At 45.9% G+C, this 18,493-nt stretch overlaps 1 protein-coding gene across 2 annotated transcripts in view; it reads right to left on the bottom strand.

The window, feature by feature from the left end:
* Positions 1-18,154, bottom strand: part of LOC138979617 (diacylglycerol kinase theta-like) — a 59,110-nt gene extending 40,956 nt beyond the window's left edge. For both annotated transcript variants that reach the window (XM_070352332.1, XM_070352333.1), the window contains exons 1-3: positions 17,797-18,154; positions 9,625-9,704; positions 1,175-1,277 (exon numbers count right to left, since the gene is read on the bottom strand). In XM_070352332.1, the coding sequence (XP_070208433.1) occupies positions 1,175-1,277; positions 9,625-9,704; positions 17,797-17,962 (349 nt within the window). In that variant the 5' untranslated portion in view covers positions 17,963-18,154. The remainder of the gene's footprint in view (positions 1-1,174; positions 1,278-9,624; positions 9,705-17,796) is intronic.
* Positions 18,155-18,493: the final 339 nt, after the last annotated feature.

The raw sequence follows: 18,493 nt of genomic DNA, 5'->3' as shown, positions 1-18,493 counted from the left end.
CTCTCTCTCTCTCTCTCTCTCTCTCTCTCTCTCTCTCTCTCTCTCTCTCTCTCTTCTTTGTCTCTCCCTCTGTTACACACACACACAAACATGCACACACACACACACACTTTCACAGCGTATGTCAGAACTCTCTTTCTGCACAACCACCCCCCCCCCCCCCCCCCCTCAGCATAAGTCAGAACTCTCTCTCTCCCCCTCCCTTCTCTCTCTCTTTCCGCACCCCCCCTCCCCCACTGCCTCTAGCTCTTTCACCTTACCCCACCCACACCTACCCAAAACTAAACATATACACCAACACACAGAAATCTTACTTTCACAGCATAAATTAGAATTCCCCGCCTCCCCTCTCGCTCTTTCTGCACTCCCCCCCCCCCCCCCCCTTTCATTTCTTCTCTCTCTCAACTCACCCAGCACACACGTACCCAAAACCAAACATCTTACTTTCAAAGCGTAGGTCAGAAGGAAGGAACTCTCCCCCCTCTCTCCCCTCTGTCTCTTTCCGAAACCCATCCCACCCCCCACTTTGTGTTTCTCACCTCACCCTACACACGTACCCAAAACCAAACACTTACACCAACACACAGAAAATAATCTTACTTTCACAGCATATAGCAGGACTGTCCTCCAGATGTTTGCGACAGACACACCCACACACACACCATACCCCCCCCCACATGCACACCATACCCCCCCCCCACACACATACCCAAAACCAAACACACACACCAACACACAGAAGTCTTACTTTCACAGCATATAGCAGGACTGTCCTCCAGATGTTTGCGACAGACACCCACACACACACCATACCCCCTCCCCACACACCATACCCCCCACACACACACCATACCCCCCACACACATCATTCCCCCACACACATACACCATACCCCACAGACACACACCATACCCCCACACACATCATACCCCCACACACATACACCATACCCCACAGACACACACCATACCCCCACACACACACCATACCCCCTACACACACACCATACCCCCAACACATACACCATATCCCACACACACACACCATACCCCCCAACACACACACCATACCCCCCACACACATACACCATACCCCCCACACACATACACACCATACCCCCCACACACACACATACCCAAAACCAAACACACACACCAACACACAGAAGCCTTACTTTCACAGCGTATGGCAGGACTGTCCTCCAGCCGTTTGCGACAGACATTGCAAAACTTTCGTTTGAAGTGACTCGGTTCCGACCAGCAGTGGGCAACAGGATTCTGCAGGGAGAAAAAACAACATATTTTTAGAAATAAAGAAATCTTGACATTCAAAAACACAGGCCTGAAAGTGGCGAGTATTTTACTCGCCATGGCGAGTAGAAATGTGTAACTGACGAGTACAAATGTTCATCTACTCGCCAAATGCGAGTTAAGTTGCTGAAACAAATTGTTGGTTCGGGTTGTAAAGTTTGCTCTCTGGCAAGTAAATGTTCAGAATCACTAGCCAAAGGCTAATACACCATTCTTTTTTACTTTCAGGGCTGAAACAGAAATGTGGCAGGGTGATGCGGTAGTCTCCCTTTCACAACAACTGCTCTGCAGAGTTGTCTGCCGGCTGAGCTATTTATGACTCATGTTCTGGCTTCCAGTTGGACATGACACCAGTGAGTTGTATAGAGCTGTTTGTGATAGGGTCTGAATGCTGTTGTCTCCTGGCTACTAAATTTCCCCATCCTTTGTCCTGTTTGACTGGCTTTATCTCCAAAGGCAATTCAAAAGTTTTGTGCACTTGGCTACAAAAAGTACAACAAAGAAAAGCTGTTGCCCAGACTCAGAGGACAAAAGGTCAGCTGGGCCTGGATCAAAAATATATGTATAGGTCAAAGTGTCCTAGCTACAAAACAAATGTTCTTTCAGAAGACCCCGTCATGCATGTCAAAGCTATCGGACCGTGGATTATGGCCAGCGATTAGAACAAAGCATCAGATCAAAAGAGAACGCATCAGTGACCGAAGACCGAGGCATGAGAAAGACACAGGTTGCTCCCATGATTTACTACTGACCTTATTCTACACCAGAAACAATCAAGCTTAAAGGGAATATATCTAACAAAAACAATGTCTCAAATCGCCCCAAGAGTTATACAGTTCCGTTTGGGGGTAGTTATTTTGTGACCACACACAAGGAATACCTTACAATAAACGTTTGAGCACTGAGTTACTTCCCCCACACGGTCTACTCCTTGTCGTGGGGTGGGGGCTTGAGTATCTCGATAACCCGGAGAGCTATGCCAGCCGGAGCAAATGCTCCTGGTAGGGCCACCCATGCTGGACAGGTCAAAGGATAGAGGTCAGACTAAGCTAGACCAGCTCCCCCATGAGTCTAAAATGGTTTGCGTAGGGTCAACACCCCTGCCTAGAAAAAGACTACGTTACAGAAGCATCAACGACAAATATCCAAGACACATGCCTGGAGGAGGAAGGGTCTCCATCAAGGAGATCTATGACGTCCAACAGTGAAAGCCGAAAGGAAGCTGCGAGACCGACCCCCCTTCTGACCACCAGGCGAACAACGAGAATAGCCACCTGGAACGTGCAGACCATGTACCAAGCTGGGAAGACACTGCAGGTAGCAAGAGAGATGAAGAAGTACAAGATCCAAGTACTGGGAATAAGCGAAGCAAGGTGGACAACATCTGGAAGGGTGAGACTCTCATCAGGAGAAGAAGTTTTGTATTCGGGACACCAAGAAGAAGGAGCCCCACACACGTTAGGCGTAGTGCTGATGCTGGCGCCGGAGGCACAGAGAGCACTCATCGGCTATGAAGCTATCAGCCCCCGCATCATCACAGCAAAGTTTGCCACCAAGAAGAAGAACATCAACCTGAACATCATCCAGTGCTATGCCCCAACAAACGATGAGCCAGACGTGGAAAAGAAGGACAACTACTACCGGCAGTTACAAGCAGTCCTGGACGGGATAAAGGACAGAGATATAACGCTGGTGATGGGAGATTTCAATGCCAAAGTTGGAGGGGACAACGCAGGATACGAGGACATCATGGGGAAACATGGACTGGGACAGATGAACGACAACGGAGAACGTTTTGCAGAGATGTGTGCCTTGAACCAACTGGTGATAGGAGGAAGCGTCTTCCCCCACAAGCGAATACACAAGGCCACCTGGATTTCACCTGACCACGTCACAGAGAACCAGATTGACCACATCTGCATCAACAAAAAGTTCAGACGATCATGGATGGATGTACGGGTGATGAGGGGAGCAGATGTGTACACAGACCACCAGCTAGTTACCACAACAGTCAGACTGCGATTAAAGAAACACCATAGCTCAAACAGCGCTAGGGTTAAGTTCAACGTGGGAATGCTAAGAGATGAAGAAGTACGCACAAGATTCCAGATAAGCCTCACCAACAGATTCCAGCCACTTCAAGGGATGATCGAAGAAGATGAGGCAGACATAAAGAGCCAGTGGGAACACTACAGCAAGATGTGGAAGGATACCTGCGAGGAAGTGGTGGGCAAGAAAAAATCGCAGCACAAGGAATGGATTTCTGCAGACACCATTCAGAAAATTGAAGATAGGAAGAAGAAGAAGAAAGCGAGGAACGAGAGCAGAACGAGAGCAGGCAAAGCAAAGGCACAGAAAGAGTACACAGCGGCGGAGAAAGAAGTAAAGAAAGGAATAAAGAAGGACAAGAAAGACTACATAGACAACCTGGCGAAGGAGGCAGAAGAAGCTGCAGGACAGGGAAATCTGAAAGATCTCTACATGACGACCAAGAAGTTAGCAGGAAAATTTCAGCAGACCGACAAACCAGTGAGGGACAAGAATGGGGATCCAATAACAACGACAGACGATCAGATGAAGCGATGGGCGGAACACTTCAAGGAGCTATTGAACACCGGACATCAGACCAGCAGAGACAGAACTGCCCATCAACACAGACAAGCCCACAAAGGAGGAAATCAAGAAAGCCATAATGTCACTAAAAAATGGAAAAGCGTCGGGGCCAGATGAGATACCGGCAGAAGCCATCAAAGCAGACATGGAGACATCTATTAGTTTGTTCCACAGTCTGTTTGGCAAGATTTGGGAGGAGGAAGAGGTGCCATCTCAATGGAGAGAAGGCATCATCATCAAGATTCCAAAGAAAGGGGATCTTCGAGACTGTGGAAACTACCGAGGGATCATGCTGCTGTCCGTGCCAGGGAAGGTTCTCAACCGAATCCTTTTGGATAGAATGAAGGAGGCAGTTGACACCAAGCTCAGGGATGAACAGGCGGGTTTCAGGAAGAACAGATCCTGTCCTGACCAGATTGCCAGTTTACGCATCATAGTGGAGCAGTCGCTGGAGTGGAAGTCTCCTCTATACATCAACTTCATTGATTATGAGAAAGCCTTCGACAGCGTGGACAGAGAGTCACTGTGGAAACTCATGCGGCACTACGGCATTCCAGAGAAATTCATCTCCCTCATCCGGGGCACCTACCAGGATATGAAGTGTAGAGTCGCACATGCTGGCCAGCTATCCGACAGTTTTGAGGTGAAAACGGGGGTACAACAAGGATGTATACTGTCACCATTCCTATTTCTTCTGGCCATCGACTGGATCATGAAGACCACAACAGCAGGCAGGAGAAATGGGATACAATGGACACTCTTCGATCAACTGGAAGACCTCGACTTTGCGGATGATCTTGCCCTCCTTTCCCACAACCATGCCCAAATGCAAGACAAGACTACTCACCTGGAGACAATATCAGCCGGTGTAGGACTCAAGATCAACAAGAGGAAAACCGAATTGATTAAGACCAACACCACAGCCGACAATCCGGTGATGATCAATGGGGAGCCCATCAAGGAAGTGGAGTCCTTTGTTTACCTGGGGAGCATCATTGACGGACAAGGAGGCTCGGACAGGGACGTCAAAGCAAGGATTGGGAAAGCACGGGGAGCCTTTGTCATGCTAAAGAAGATCTGGAGTTCCAAGGAGATTAGCCAAAGGACGAAGCTTCGGATCTTCAATTCAAATGTCAAGTCTGTTCTTCTCTATGGGTGTGAGACATGGAGGACAACAGAGACCATGCTGGGAAAGATCCAAATCTTTGTCAACACCTGCTTGAGGCGCATCCTAAACATCAGATGGACGGACAGAATCCGAAATGAAGACCTTTGGCAGAGAGCTGACCAGAAACCAGCGGCGCAGCAAATTCTCCGGAGGAAATGGGGCTGGATAGGGCACACCCTGAGAAAGCCAGCATCCAGTATCACGAGGCAAGCCCTGAAGTGGAATCCACAAGGGAAAAGGAAGAGAGGCCGGCCGCGCAACAGCTGGAGACGAGACACTGAAGCAGAGATCAACAGGCAGGGGAAGACCTGGAGCCAGATCGAAAGGGCAGCCCAGGACCGTGTCGGATGGAGAATTGTCGTGGATGGCCTATGCTCCCCCGGGGGTTCATAATGGCCTAAGTAAGTAAGTACTGAGTTACTTAAATTAAAAACGGCTGTATTTTGAGTAGAAATCCCAGACTGTAATTCTCATTGTGACGCGGCGCTATGCGTGACTCCTAGTTTTCGTCCTACCTTTTGACCCTGAGCATTCCATGCGCTATTCGTGGAAATACAGATTTGAAATTGGTTTTGGGGGTTAAATAGATCACAACACACACGGAGAAGGTCTTAAAATTAGTGTTTGAGCGTTTTATTTTTCAAATCAGAATGCTGTGTTTGGTTGTCATTGCAGACCTTGATATTCTCCAACGTACAGTTTGTTGTGTCTGTTATTCGAAGCGTTCTAGCCCTGTATGGCACGGAATTTTCATGCGTTAGCAAGACTGTAGGTTTGACTTCCTTAATCCAACGGTCTTGATCTGCTTTGACGAATGGGTATAGATGAAAACTAAATAAATAATGATGACGACCGGAATCCCTGACTCCTGACAGGAGAGCTGTCGATGCAAACTGCTCGCTGATTAAACTTCATTTAATAATTTGGCATAGTTTCAGAGCAATTTTGAGCAAATCATTGCGGGTGTTTCTAAATTACAGTAAAGCTAATGTCCCTTGAACTTTTTTTGAGGTCCAATCCGCAAGAAAACTCTCCAATATGGCGGCTTAGACTTCTTCTTCTTCTGCGTTCGGGGGCTGAAACTCCCACGTACACTCATGTTTTTTGCACGAATGGAATTTTACGTGTATGACCGTTTTTTACCCGGCCATTTAGGCAGCCATACGCCGTTTTCGGAGGAAGCATGCTGGGTATTTTCGTGTTTCTATAACCCACCGAAATCTGACATGGATTACAGGATCTTTTTCGTGCGCACTTGGTCTTGTGCTTGCGTGTACACACGGGGGTGTTCGGACACCGAGGAGAGTCTGCACACAAAGTTGACTCTGAGCAATAAATCTCTCGCCGAACGTGGGGACGAACTCATGCTGACAGCGGCCAACTGGAAACAAACCCAGCGCGCTACCGACTGAGCTACATCCCCGCCCCGCGGCGTAGACAATATATGTTTAACCCTTCCCTTCCCCCCCTTTAAATCAATGTTACAGAATCCCTTTTAGTTTATAAAAGCTTTGCGTTCATAAAGTTTATCAAGGTTGGGCGTTCATAAAGGCTTAGTGTTCATAAAAGTTTAGTGTTCATAAAGGCTTGATGTTCATAAAGGCTTGATGTTCATAAAGGTTTGTCGTTCATATGTTTAATGTTGATAAAGGCTTGGAGTTCGTAAATGTTTAGCGTCCATAAAAGCTTGACGTTCATTCTTTATTTGGTGTTTAACGTCGTTTTCAACCATTCAAGGTTATATCGCGACGGGGAAAGGGGGGAGATGGGATAGAGCCACTTGTCAATTGTTTCTTGTTCACAAAAGCACTAATCAAAAATTTGCTCCAGGGGCTTGCAACGTAGTACAATATATATTATATTACCTTACTGGGAGAATGCAAGTTTCCAGTACAAAGGACTTAACATTTCTTACATACTGCTTGACTAAAATCCTTACAAAAATTGACTATATTCTATACAAGAAACACTTAACAAGGGTAAAAGGAGAAACAGAATCCGTTAGTCGCCTCTTACGACATGCTGGGGAGCATCGGGTAAATTCTTCCCCCAAACCCGCGGGGGGGTCTTGACGTTCATAATTGTTTAGCGTTCATAAAGGTTTGGCGTTCATGATGTGCAAAATATGGATGGGAACTTTTATCCCAGAATAATAGTAATTATTAATAGCATGCAAGAAATACCAATGTGAGGAAAATACTACAGGTTAAATTTGGATGTGATATTCTCAAAGGCGCGAAGCACCAAGCAGCCCCCCCCTCTCCCCTCCCACATTTCTTTGTCATTCAAGGAAGTTCAATGGTGCAATCTCATTGACATTGTCAGGCATGGGAATTGAAAAAAGTAAAAAAGGCTGAAAATGTGTAGGTAATAGCAAAGTCAACGGCGCGAAGCGCACAGCTTTACAAATGGCGCAATTTGGTGTCATCTGAGCTTCAAATTTGCCATTAAATTCAGTTTTTAGAACCATTTTTGCCTTCCCCATTTATTTTTTCGGTGCACACTTTTGCTTTTTCGGCGGAACAAAAACAAATGTCGGCGGAAAATTGCCTTTCGGCGGACAATTCCCAAGCCTGCATTGTATCATGTTAAGAAATTATGTGTTTGTGTGTGTGTGAGTGTGTGTGTGAGTGAGTGCATGTATGTGTATAGGTGTGCATGCGAGCGAGTATGTTTGTGTGTGTGTGTTTCTCTGTGTGTGTGTGTGTGTGTGTGTGTGTGTGTGTGTGTGTGCGTGTGTGTGTGTGTGTGTGTGTGTGTGTGTGTGTGTGTGAGTGTGTGTGTGTGTGTGTGTGAGTGTGTGTGTGTGTGTGTGTGTGTGTGTGTGTGTGTGTGTGTGTGTGAGTGTGTGTGTGTGTGTGTGTGTGTGTGTGTGTGTGTGTGTGTGTGTGTGTGTGTGTGTGTGTGTGTGTGTGTGTGTGTGAGTGTGTGTGTGTGTGTGTGTGTGTGTGTGTGTGTTTCTGTGTGTGCTATGTCTGAGACGAGGGTGGGACAGTGGTATGTAATCACGATGTGCCTTTTGACTCTCTGAAGACAATTCTTTGGGATTATTTTAAGATTTCATAGGAGCCAGAGGTTTTTTTGTTTTGTTTGTTTGCTTAGCGCCCAGCCGATCACGAAGGGCCATATCAGGGCGGTGCTGCTTTGACATATAACGTGCGCCACACACAAGACAGAAGTCGCAGCACAGGCTTCATGTCTCACCCAGTCACATTATTCTGACACCGGACCAACCCGTCCTAGCACTAACCCCATAATACCAGACGCCAGGCGGAGCAGCCACTAGATTGCCAATTTTAAAGTGTTAGGTATGACCCGGCCGGGGTTCGAACCCACGACCTCCCGATCACGGGACGGACGCCTTACCACTAGGCCAACCGTGCCGGTAGGAGCCAGAGGTGCATGGGGCATTAGTAAAGCAAAGCATAGAATAAACAATATTGGGAAGTATTTCTGTAAGATATGCATAGGTTGTGAAAGAGTGAATACCGTTGCTTTTTCAAGGACAAATGAATTCTTCTTCTTCTTCTGCGTTCGTGGGCTGAAACTCCCACGTACACTCGTGTTTTTGCACGAGTGGAATTTTACGTGTATGACCGTTTTTACCCCGCCATTTAGGCAGCCATACGCCGCTTTCGGAGGAAGCATGCTGGGTATTTTCGTGTTTCTACAACCCACCGAACTCTGACATGGATTACAGGATCTTTTCCGTTTGTTTGTTTGTTTATTTGTTGCTTAACGTCCAGCCGACTACGCAGAGCCATATCAGGACGAGGAAGGGGGGGATGAAGGGGGCCACTTGTCAAGCGATTCCTGTTTACAAATGCACTAACCCATTACTTGTGTCCCAGCAGGCTTTAGTAAAACTAAATTAATACCTACTGGAAGATTACCAGTTTCCAGTATGTTAAAATAGGCTTAACCTATCTACTGCTGGACTTACATCAGAACACTAACAGATTAAACTATACATGAATCGCGAGACAAGCGGCAAGAGAAGAGATTTTTGGAAAAAATACAGGTGAATGAGCAAGAAGGCAGAAAAAAGAAAAGAATTCATGAAGAAAAAGAGAGCATGACAGGAAAGAGGAACCAAAAATCTACCTAACAGCAAACTAGAAAGCTCCTGCGGTTCCAAAAACAGGAGGGGCCTTTAATTTCATAACCGCAGTGCCCCACTGCGATCTTTTCCGTGCGCACTTGGTCTTGTGCTTGCGTGTACACACGAAGGGGGTTAAGTCACTAGCAGGTCTGCACATAAGTTGACCTGGGAGATCGGAAAAATCTCCACTCTTAACCCACCAGGCGGCAGCGACCGGGATTCGAACTCACGACCTCCCGATTAGGAGGCCGACGTCTTACCACCACGCCACTGCGCCCGTCCAAATGAATTCTCAAGTCCACGTGTTTCCAACACACCCCTCGCTAGTGATTGGCTCCTCCAATGTTTGACCAAGTAAAAGCAAGGGCATTCACTCTGTCACAACCCATACAAACCCGACACTTATTTCCGGAATTCGTCTATAGTCTTACCTTGATGAGACTGGTGGCTATGCTGGAGCAAGGGGAGACCACTGTCTTCATACAACGATCGTGGACAACAAAATTGCACACTGAAACAGAAAATAGAAAGCACATACTTTTAGTTTTATACTCATTCATAAAGAAAACAGATATGCAATATAAAAAAAATCAGTAAATTGCAGCCCATACAGCCCAGCCCCCTGCAGAAATAGGTCATTCAGTCCTACGTCACATGAGAACATCAGCATAACAAAGCAAAACAGTGAAACACCCCTTTTAAGACCCCCCCCCCCCCCCCCCCCAATGTAAGGCTTTCTCCCTTAAGACTTTGCTTTCTAAGACTTTCTGTTCAGAACCTCTGTAAATGTATCCCCATATTAAGACACCCCCCCCCCCCCCCCCCCTTTTAAGACCTGATTTTCTCAGGTTTCCGGAGGTCTTAAAAGGGGGGTTCCACTGTACTTGGAACAGTTCATGGCAAGTGACCTGTCAAATGGAGTATCAACAGGATGGTGTTCCAAAAGCACTCGCTCATTCAACTGCCTCGGTGTTCCAAAAGCACTCGCTCATTCAACTGCCTCGGTGTTCCAAAAGCACTCGCTCATTCAACTGCCTCGGTGTTCCAAAAGCACTCGCTCATTCAACTGCCTCGGTGTTCCAAAAGCACTCGCTCATTCAACTGCCTCGGTGTTCCAAAAGCACTAGCTCATTCAACTGCCTCGGTGTGCCAAAAGCACTAGCTCATTCAACTGCCTCGGTGTGCCAAAAGCACTAGCTCATTCAACTGCCTCGGTGTGCCAAAAGCACTAGCTCATTCAACTGCCTCGGTGTGCCAAAAGCTCTAGCTCATTCAACTGCCTCGGTGTGCCAAAAGCTCTGCCTCTAGCTCATTCAACTTCAACCGCCTCATTGTTCCAAAAGCTAAAGCAAACTGACAGCACGAACAGCCTCAGTGTTCCAAAAGCTCAGGTTTATTGAGCAGGAACTGCCTCCATGTGCCAAAAGCTCAGGTTTATTGAGCAGGAACTGCCTCCATGTGCCAAAAGCTCAGGTGTATTGAGCAGGAACTGCCTCCATGTGCCAAAAGCTCAAGTTTATTCAGCAGGAACTGCCTCCATATGCCAAAAGCTCAGGTGTATTGAGCAGTAACTGCCTCCATGTGCTAAAAGTAAAAGCTCCAAAAGTTCAAGATTATTAATCAGAAACTGCCTCAGTGTGCCAAAAGTTCAAGGACATTCAGCAAGAACTGCCTTAGTGTGCCAAAAGCTCAAACTCATTCATTTCAACTGCAACATTGTGCCAAAAGCTCAAGCAGTTTCAACTGCCTCAGTGTTCCTAAAGCTCACCTGTAAACTCAAGGTCAATCATGCCAAAATCTAAGCAGCTATTCCACCAGCAGTAAGAGAGTCATACTACCCACGTAGGTGCGTGTGTATTTGTGTGATCAGCTACCTGCACTATTGGCAGAAAATGACAACGGTTTTCCACGTGCCACAGCAGTGACCTGGGGGTGGGACATGGATATCATGCTGAGTCTGCACATCAAGTGGACCAGTGTCAGCCCCGGCCTTGACTGGAACCCGTGACCCGTGGCTCACAGTTCCAGTGCTCTACCATCTGAGCTACCAATACCAGACCCCACATATGTATTTCAACATGACAACTGACATAAAATTTTGAATCCAAAAACAATGACTGTGCACTTAAAAGACCGTTGGGTCAATATATTAGTGAACTAGATGATTACCCGCTTCGCCGGGTAGAAGTAGAGCCGAATACCAGGCTATGCCTGGGACCCGGCACGCACAAAACACTGGAGACCTTCTAAAAATAGTAACGTGCAGTGACCTTCTAAAAATAGTAACGTAGTAACGGGAATATGGATTGACGCCACACGGAGGAAGGGAAATAATCGCGGCTGAAAACACTGGAGAAGATAAGGAAGAGTTACTGGTAGTGGATCCCGACAACAACAACAAAAAACAAAACAAAAATCGGTTCAGCGCGCACAGCGCTGCGCGTTGAGAGCACGTGTTGAAATATCTCATCGATGAGGTTGTGTCCGGGGTGTAGCTGAATACGGTGTCCAAATTTGAAAAAGATCAACCGAGAACTTTGGCCAGACAGACACTAGTCGTATATATATAGATGTAACGTTCTTTTGTCAATCACAAATGTTCCAACAACTTACCTTTCTTGGTTTTTTTTATTATAAAATTTCGAAGTCAACCTAAAAGTAAAAAATATTGCACTCTGTTAGTGTTAACCCAAGACACATAAGCCAATGACACATTATACAATATAACCCCCCTTTTAAGACACGCCAATTTAACTTCATCCAATTTAACAATTTAAGACCCTAGAATCAAAAAACCAAGAAAGGTACGGTAGGTTGTTGGAACGTTTGTTATTGACAAAACAATACATTCACAAATATATCGACCCAACGGTCTTTACAGTGAACAGACAAACAATGAGTAACGAGAACTTAGCTTGATCGAATGTGTCGGCCGCTTGTTGGGAAAGTCCCAAGCGAATGTGTCAGTCGCTTGTTGGGAAAGTCCCAAGCGAATGTGTCGGCCGCTTGTTGGGAAAGTCCCAAGCGAATGTGTCGGCCGCTTGTTGGGAAAGTCCCAAGCGAATGTGTCGGCCGCTTGTTGGGAAAGTCCCAAGCGAATGTGTCGGCCGCTTCTTGGGAAAGTCCCAAGCGAATGTGTCGGCCGCTTGTTGGGAAAGTCCCAAGCGAATGTGTCAGTCGCTTGTTGGGAAAGTCCCAAGCGAATGTGTCAGTCGCTTGTTGGGAAAGTCCCAAGCGAATGTGTCGGCCGCTTGTTGGGAAAGTCCCAAGCGAATGTGTCAGCCGCTTGTTGGGAAAGTCCCAAGCGAATGTGTCGGCCGCTAGTTGGGAAAGTCCCAAGCGAATGTGTCGGCCGCTTGTTGGGAAAGTCCCAAGCGAGAAAGTCCCAAGCGAATGTGTCGGCCGCTTGTTGGGAAAGTCCCAAGCGAATGTGTCGGCCGCTTGTTGGGAAAGTCCCAAGCGAATGTGTCGGCCGCTTGTTGGGAAAGTCCCAAGCCAATGAATCTTTTTAATTTAAGACCCTGTTTTCTCAGATTTTCTGTTCTCAACCTCTGTAAATTTATCCCCATTTTAAGACTTAATTCCCCCTTTTCAGGACCTGATTTTCTCAAATTTTTGGGAGGTCGTTAAAGGGAGGTTCCACTGTAATGGTGCCTCAGCCAACCCTTTTCTTTCTTTATTTGGTGTTTAACGTCGTTTTCAACCGTTCAAGGTTATATCGCGACGGGGAAAGGGGGGAGGGGGGGGGGGGGAGATGGGATAGAGCCACTTGTTAATTGTTTCTTGTTCACAAAAGCACTAATCAAAAAATTGCTCCAGGGGCTTGCCAACGTAGTACAATATATGACCTTACTGGGAGAATGCAAGTTTCCAGTACAAAGGACTTAACATTTCTTACATACTGCTTGACTAAAATCTCTACAAACATTGACTATATTCTATACAAGAAACACTTAACAAGGGTAAAAGGAGAAACAGAATCCGTTAGTCGCCTCTTAGGACATGCTGGGGAGCATCGGGTAAATTCTTCCCCCTAACCGGCGGGGGGGATCGGCCAACCCCTGACATGTCTTATTAGTGATTACTGTGACACCTGCCGCCACACCTGTTTTATGCGCACAACTTGGATACCTGTCTCTCATGCCTCCTACAGGTGTGAGTAATTGCGAAACTATGTTCAATTAACTTTGACATGGCAATCAAAATGACTGAAAAATGTCAACAAATCACGATTTCTTAACCATTTTTGAGACTTGCTCAATATAGCAGAGATGAGTGTCTTAGCGCTTGCGACAAAACGTGATGTTTTTATGTCCATGTCACAACCAATATTTTTGAGCAAATATACGAGGGCCAACTAAGAAGTACCGGGCCCGACCATGAATTAATTAACTTAGACAACCAAAACTTGACATGAATTAAAAAGGGTTCTTATTAAGACTTCATGCAAAATAATATGTATTTTCACACATTATTTTGTGTGCCTTGGCTTCTCAAAGTACCATACCCCACTGTTTACCCTACAATGAAAAAAAAAACACAATAAAGTGATCCAATATCTGCAAAGACAAATATTTAGCCCACTGGAAATTCATGATGATCTGACGGAAACATTTGGCAGGGATCCCCCTTCATATACGGTATACCACATGATAAAAAGACGGTAAGTTGAATTCAGGTTTGGAAGGAGAACTGTCCAAGATGACAAATGGTGTGGAAGACCACCAGAAAACAGTTGTTACGGTGCTATTATTATGCCCGCCCCAATTCAGTTAAATTCAAAGAGCTTTTTTCCACTACAAAAAAGAGTTTATTGCTAAAACTCTCAAAGTTCATGACACTTGTCATGGACTGTTTGAGAAGCGAGTAAAATTTAATTCTCTTTTAGCTTTATACTCCGTTATCTGTTTTGTGTTGTTGGTAATAGTATTTTTGTCCTGATGTTAACTCACCCTCCACCCCCCCCCCTCCCCCTTCCCCCCATTTCCCATAGTAAAGAAATGTATGTAATCACTTTGCACTTGTAGTGTTTTATTATTATTATTATTATTATTATTATTATTATTATTACTATTTATTATTATTATTGTTGAATTGTTTCTTGTATTGTTTTTGCTCTCCCTCACCCCTCAACTCCCTTTTCTGTACATAGTCTGATTTCTTTTTGTTTTAGTTCCTTTTATTTGGTGGTGAATGAAATGTGTTTTTACTGTGTTTTTTAATTGTCCATGTACCCTCACGGGGTTTTATTGGAATAAAACTTGCCTTGCCTTGCCTTGCCACTTCTGCTGAAGGACATAGCAGGTACTTGGCTACACTTCTTCACTGTCACAACTCAAGAAACCGTTGATTTGTTTGTACATACAGTTCAGTGGTTTCAGCCCTACAGTGAAGCCCCTCCCCTTTTAAATTATGATCCCCGAATTAAGACTCCCTCCCTTTTAAGTTTTTTTTCCAGACTTTCTGTTCATAACCCAGACCTGTTTACCCTAAACCCGAGGCAAGAGTACTTTCCCAAAAAGTTGAGTGTATTTTTCAAAAAGTTGGTGTACTTTGCAAGCAAAGCCATATGGGCTAGGGAAAATGTACGCGTGGGTGCAAATGTGTTTGTGTAAGAATAGCATGTCTTGTGAACACCTTCAGAATTTAACTCCTTCCAATACAACAGGGATAAAACAATTTTATTTACCTGTCAGTTTATAGCATTATAACCAGTGTCTTCCAAACAGATTGATAATGAAAAGATGAAGTTTGTGAAATAACATCTGCGGTTGACAGTGGCAAGTTCATTTTTACAATCATCTCAGAAAACATTGCTTCAGCACGGACTACAGCCTTTTCTTCTGGCAGGATTTGCTTTGCGGGAATGAACTTCATAATTCCTTGGCAGCTTTCAGCGGATTTCTTTGCAGCAACCTTGTCCAGGTGAGTTTTGGAAATGCAGTGTCGTTCGATGTCATATTTCCCAGCATGGGCAACGGAGAAATCTGATTTACAATACTTGCAGTGTGCATGACTTTTTCCCATAGTAGACTCCACAATTCCTTGCTCTTTCTTATATTTCTCCAAGAAAATCTGGTGCTTCTGCTGTTTAGACTTGGTACAGTCATCCGAAACTGACACATTTTACCGCTTCATTTTGCCACGATTGTCCAGACGATCGCACGTGCCAACAACTGAACAAGGTTTCCACAGCTGAAGACTCGCTGTCATGGTTATCCCCCTTCGACCGAAACCGGTATCAGTTGTACCATCCCGTAGTCAGCACACCAACACCGGAAAACGTATTCTAGACTTTTTCTCATGCGTATTTTGTGCGTGTGTCGCGTATTTGCGTACCGATAATAATTTGGCGTACAAAATACGCCCAAATCGTACTGGTAAACAGGTCTGATAACCTCTGTAAAATGTTACGACCATTTCAAGACCTCCTCCTTAGTTATCTAGATATTAAAAGGCGGGTTCTGCGGATGAGGACGCCGGCCTTCCAATTACATGCAGAAGGTTGCGGGTTCAAATCCCACTCGCGCCTGGTGGTTTAAGGGTGGAGGTTTTTCCAATCTCCCAGGTCAACTTAGTGCCTTATCCCCTTTCGTGTGTACATGCAAGCACATAAGACCCAGTGAGCACGGAAAAGTTCCAACAGTCCATGTCAGAGTTCCATGGGTTATAGAAACACGAAAATACCCAGCATGCTTCCCCCAAAAGCGGCGAATGGCTTCCTAAATGGCAGGGTAAAAACGGTCATACTCGTAAATCCTACTCATGCAAAAAAACACGAGCATACGAGGGAGTTTTAGCCCATGACTGCAGTAAAAACAGCTGGTTCCACTGTTCTACACCAGGGGCTATTTTCATAAGCCAGAAACACAGTAAGCCAGAAACACAGTCGACCAACTGCAGTTGTCCGAGTGAACAACAGTAATCCGACCAAATCGGGTTTCACAAACAAAATTTCAGTAGGCCGACTGCGGGTCGTCACGTGGGCAGTCGCTCTCGACCACGGTGCTGCTCTCCCCCCAACACCGTACCGCGGTAATCCGAAAGAAAATGTTATCATTCGCACAGTCAATGACAGAATGCTCACACTTTTTGGGGAGTGTGAGCCATACCTGGTGGAAGTAGAAGAAGTGTACCTTCTCTACGTTTGGGAAAAGCATGAGCCTCAGAATACACTCTAAGTCCAATGGTGCAAAACAGATCACTTCACGAAGCCAGTATGATGGAAATGTGATCAACAAATGACAACTAAGCAGCTAGCAACTATAGTTGTTCTGTGTACCAAAACTTCTTATGTGTTACAAGCAACAACACCTCCAAAAAAAGATAGCTTCATTTTTCATACTCATACCTAGATGCATATATCTGTCTGTGACTTCACCATCGTCAATAGAATCCCATGACACTGTGCATAGACAAAAACAGCTTACAAACATGCAAGACCATTATCCAAGCCATTCCAGGCATTTTTCACCAGCATAAAACCGCCCTCCAAATACAATGCTTGACCAATGGCCAAACTGGTCGAATCAAGTCAAATAACACCATCCCCAGCCCTGACGAGCATTATATCAGTACAGTACAGATGGACGGAAAAGTCTGGCAAACATGCAAGATCATCCAGCCATTTCATGCAGGCACTTTCAATCAACGGATATTAAGACACCCCGACGCAAAATGACTAGCCGTTGGGCAACCCAGCAAAATCAAGTTGGATAACGAAACAACAGCCCTAGCCCCAAATAACGGCTGAATCGGCAGCATCAAAATGACCCGTGACCTCTGCAGATGATAATCATGTTTAAACATCAGTGACAGGGGATGTCATGGACAGATACGGCATCAGTGACCACTATTCCACCCAACAAACCATTCCCAAACCCCCCTTAAAACCTGACCATATTTCTACAAGACTAAGAGGTGTGATGATAAAATGTAATCCTTGAGTCTACAGGGGAGGTTTTGTGAGAGATGGTGATTGTGGCCATGGTGGGGTTGCAGCAGCGGTGGTGGTTGTGTCGGCAGTGATGGTAAACTATGGTAAAATGGAAGCACAGTCTCCCTTATTGATTTCTGCCTGGCCAGCCCTGATACGACTGCTGTAGCCCGTGCTCTGCTCAGCCACTGCTGCCACCTCGCTCCCTCTTCCAAGTGCTGGGCTCTAGTCACACCAACCACCACCACAACCAAAGCGCTCCCAGCTCTATAACCCCACTGCTAGCACGCTAAAGCCCGAGCGCCAGTCGCCGGCACAACTCAGCAAAGCTGGGCCTGCCTGCCTGTCGACTGATGCTGCTGCTGCTTACGACACTCACCGACTGCCTTCGCTACTCCAACCAATATGGATCCCAAATATGCGGCCTCTTCGAGTCGACATGCCATTTGAACCGGTCCTTTCCCCTCACCCCGAGCACTGAAAGCCCTATCCCCGTATTAGAAACGTAGATGGGTTCCTCTAGAACGAAAATTCAGGCAAATAAACGGTCTAATCGCTAAATGCATGGGAAAACAACGGGTTGGTGCTACCAGGGTGTAGATGCGCGAGGGATGAAATGCAAGATGTGGGGATGGAAACGAGCGGAGAAAAAGGCTTCAAAGCTTACCTTCACACACATATCCAACTCCAATGAGCCCCCAAAGAATGTCCGTGCAATGGTGGCAGTACGTTGGCTTGTGGAAGGTTTTCTTCACGAAGAAATGGCCATGGCCATGGTCCGGAGGTACAGGCGATGCACTTCGACTATCGCACTGCTCTGTCTCTTCAGCCATCGCAGGTCCGTCTGCTTCTTCAGCCGTGGCAGACGACACTTCACAAATCCGAGGCCCGGAGTTTACCCTAGGGCTATCACAGCCGGGCCTGTCAAAACCGCAACACCGAATGCAAGCCAGGACATTTTCATTTACGCAAACCAAAGGCCATTTTGCAGGGATAAATCTAGTATCATAATATGCCAATCAATCGCTGCTTGCGGAAATGAGCAAAACTATGAAGCGAGATCGAGGCTGCTGGCCGTCTCCGCGAAGCATCGCATCACAGAAACAGGAGGCTGGCGCAGCCAACGTAAAACTGGCCGAGAGTTCAAAGGGTCAACTGAATATTATGGTTTTCAACAGATGCCTTTAGTTTAGTCTCGGACTTGGTGTGTCTAGATTACTATACATTTTCTTCGACAAACGAAATAGTCACCGCTGAGATTTTGTTTGTGTTTTTACGTTTTGAAACTAAACATTTAGAAAGCTTAGAAGTGCATTTTCAAGTCTCGGAAATAAATGGAACTGGCAAAAGTTTAAAAACTATTA

The sequence above is a fragment of the Littorina saxatilis genome, linkage group LG11 (genome assembly GCF_037325665.1).
Source record: "Littorina saxatilis isolate snail1 linkage group LG11, US_GU_Lsax_2.0, whole genome shotgun sequence".
Taxonomy (NCBI): domain Eukaryota; kingdom Metazoa; phylum Mollusca; class Gastropoda; order Littorinimorpha; family Littorinidae; genus Littorina; species Littorina saxatilis.
This window is presented reverse-complemented; position numbering and strand designations above follow the sequence as displayed.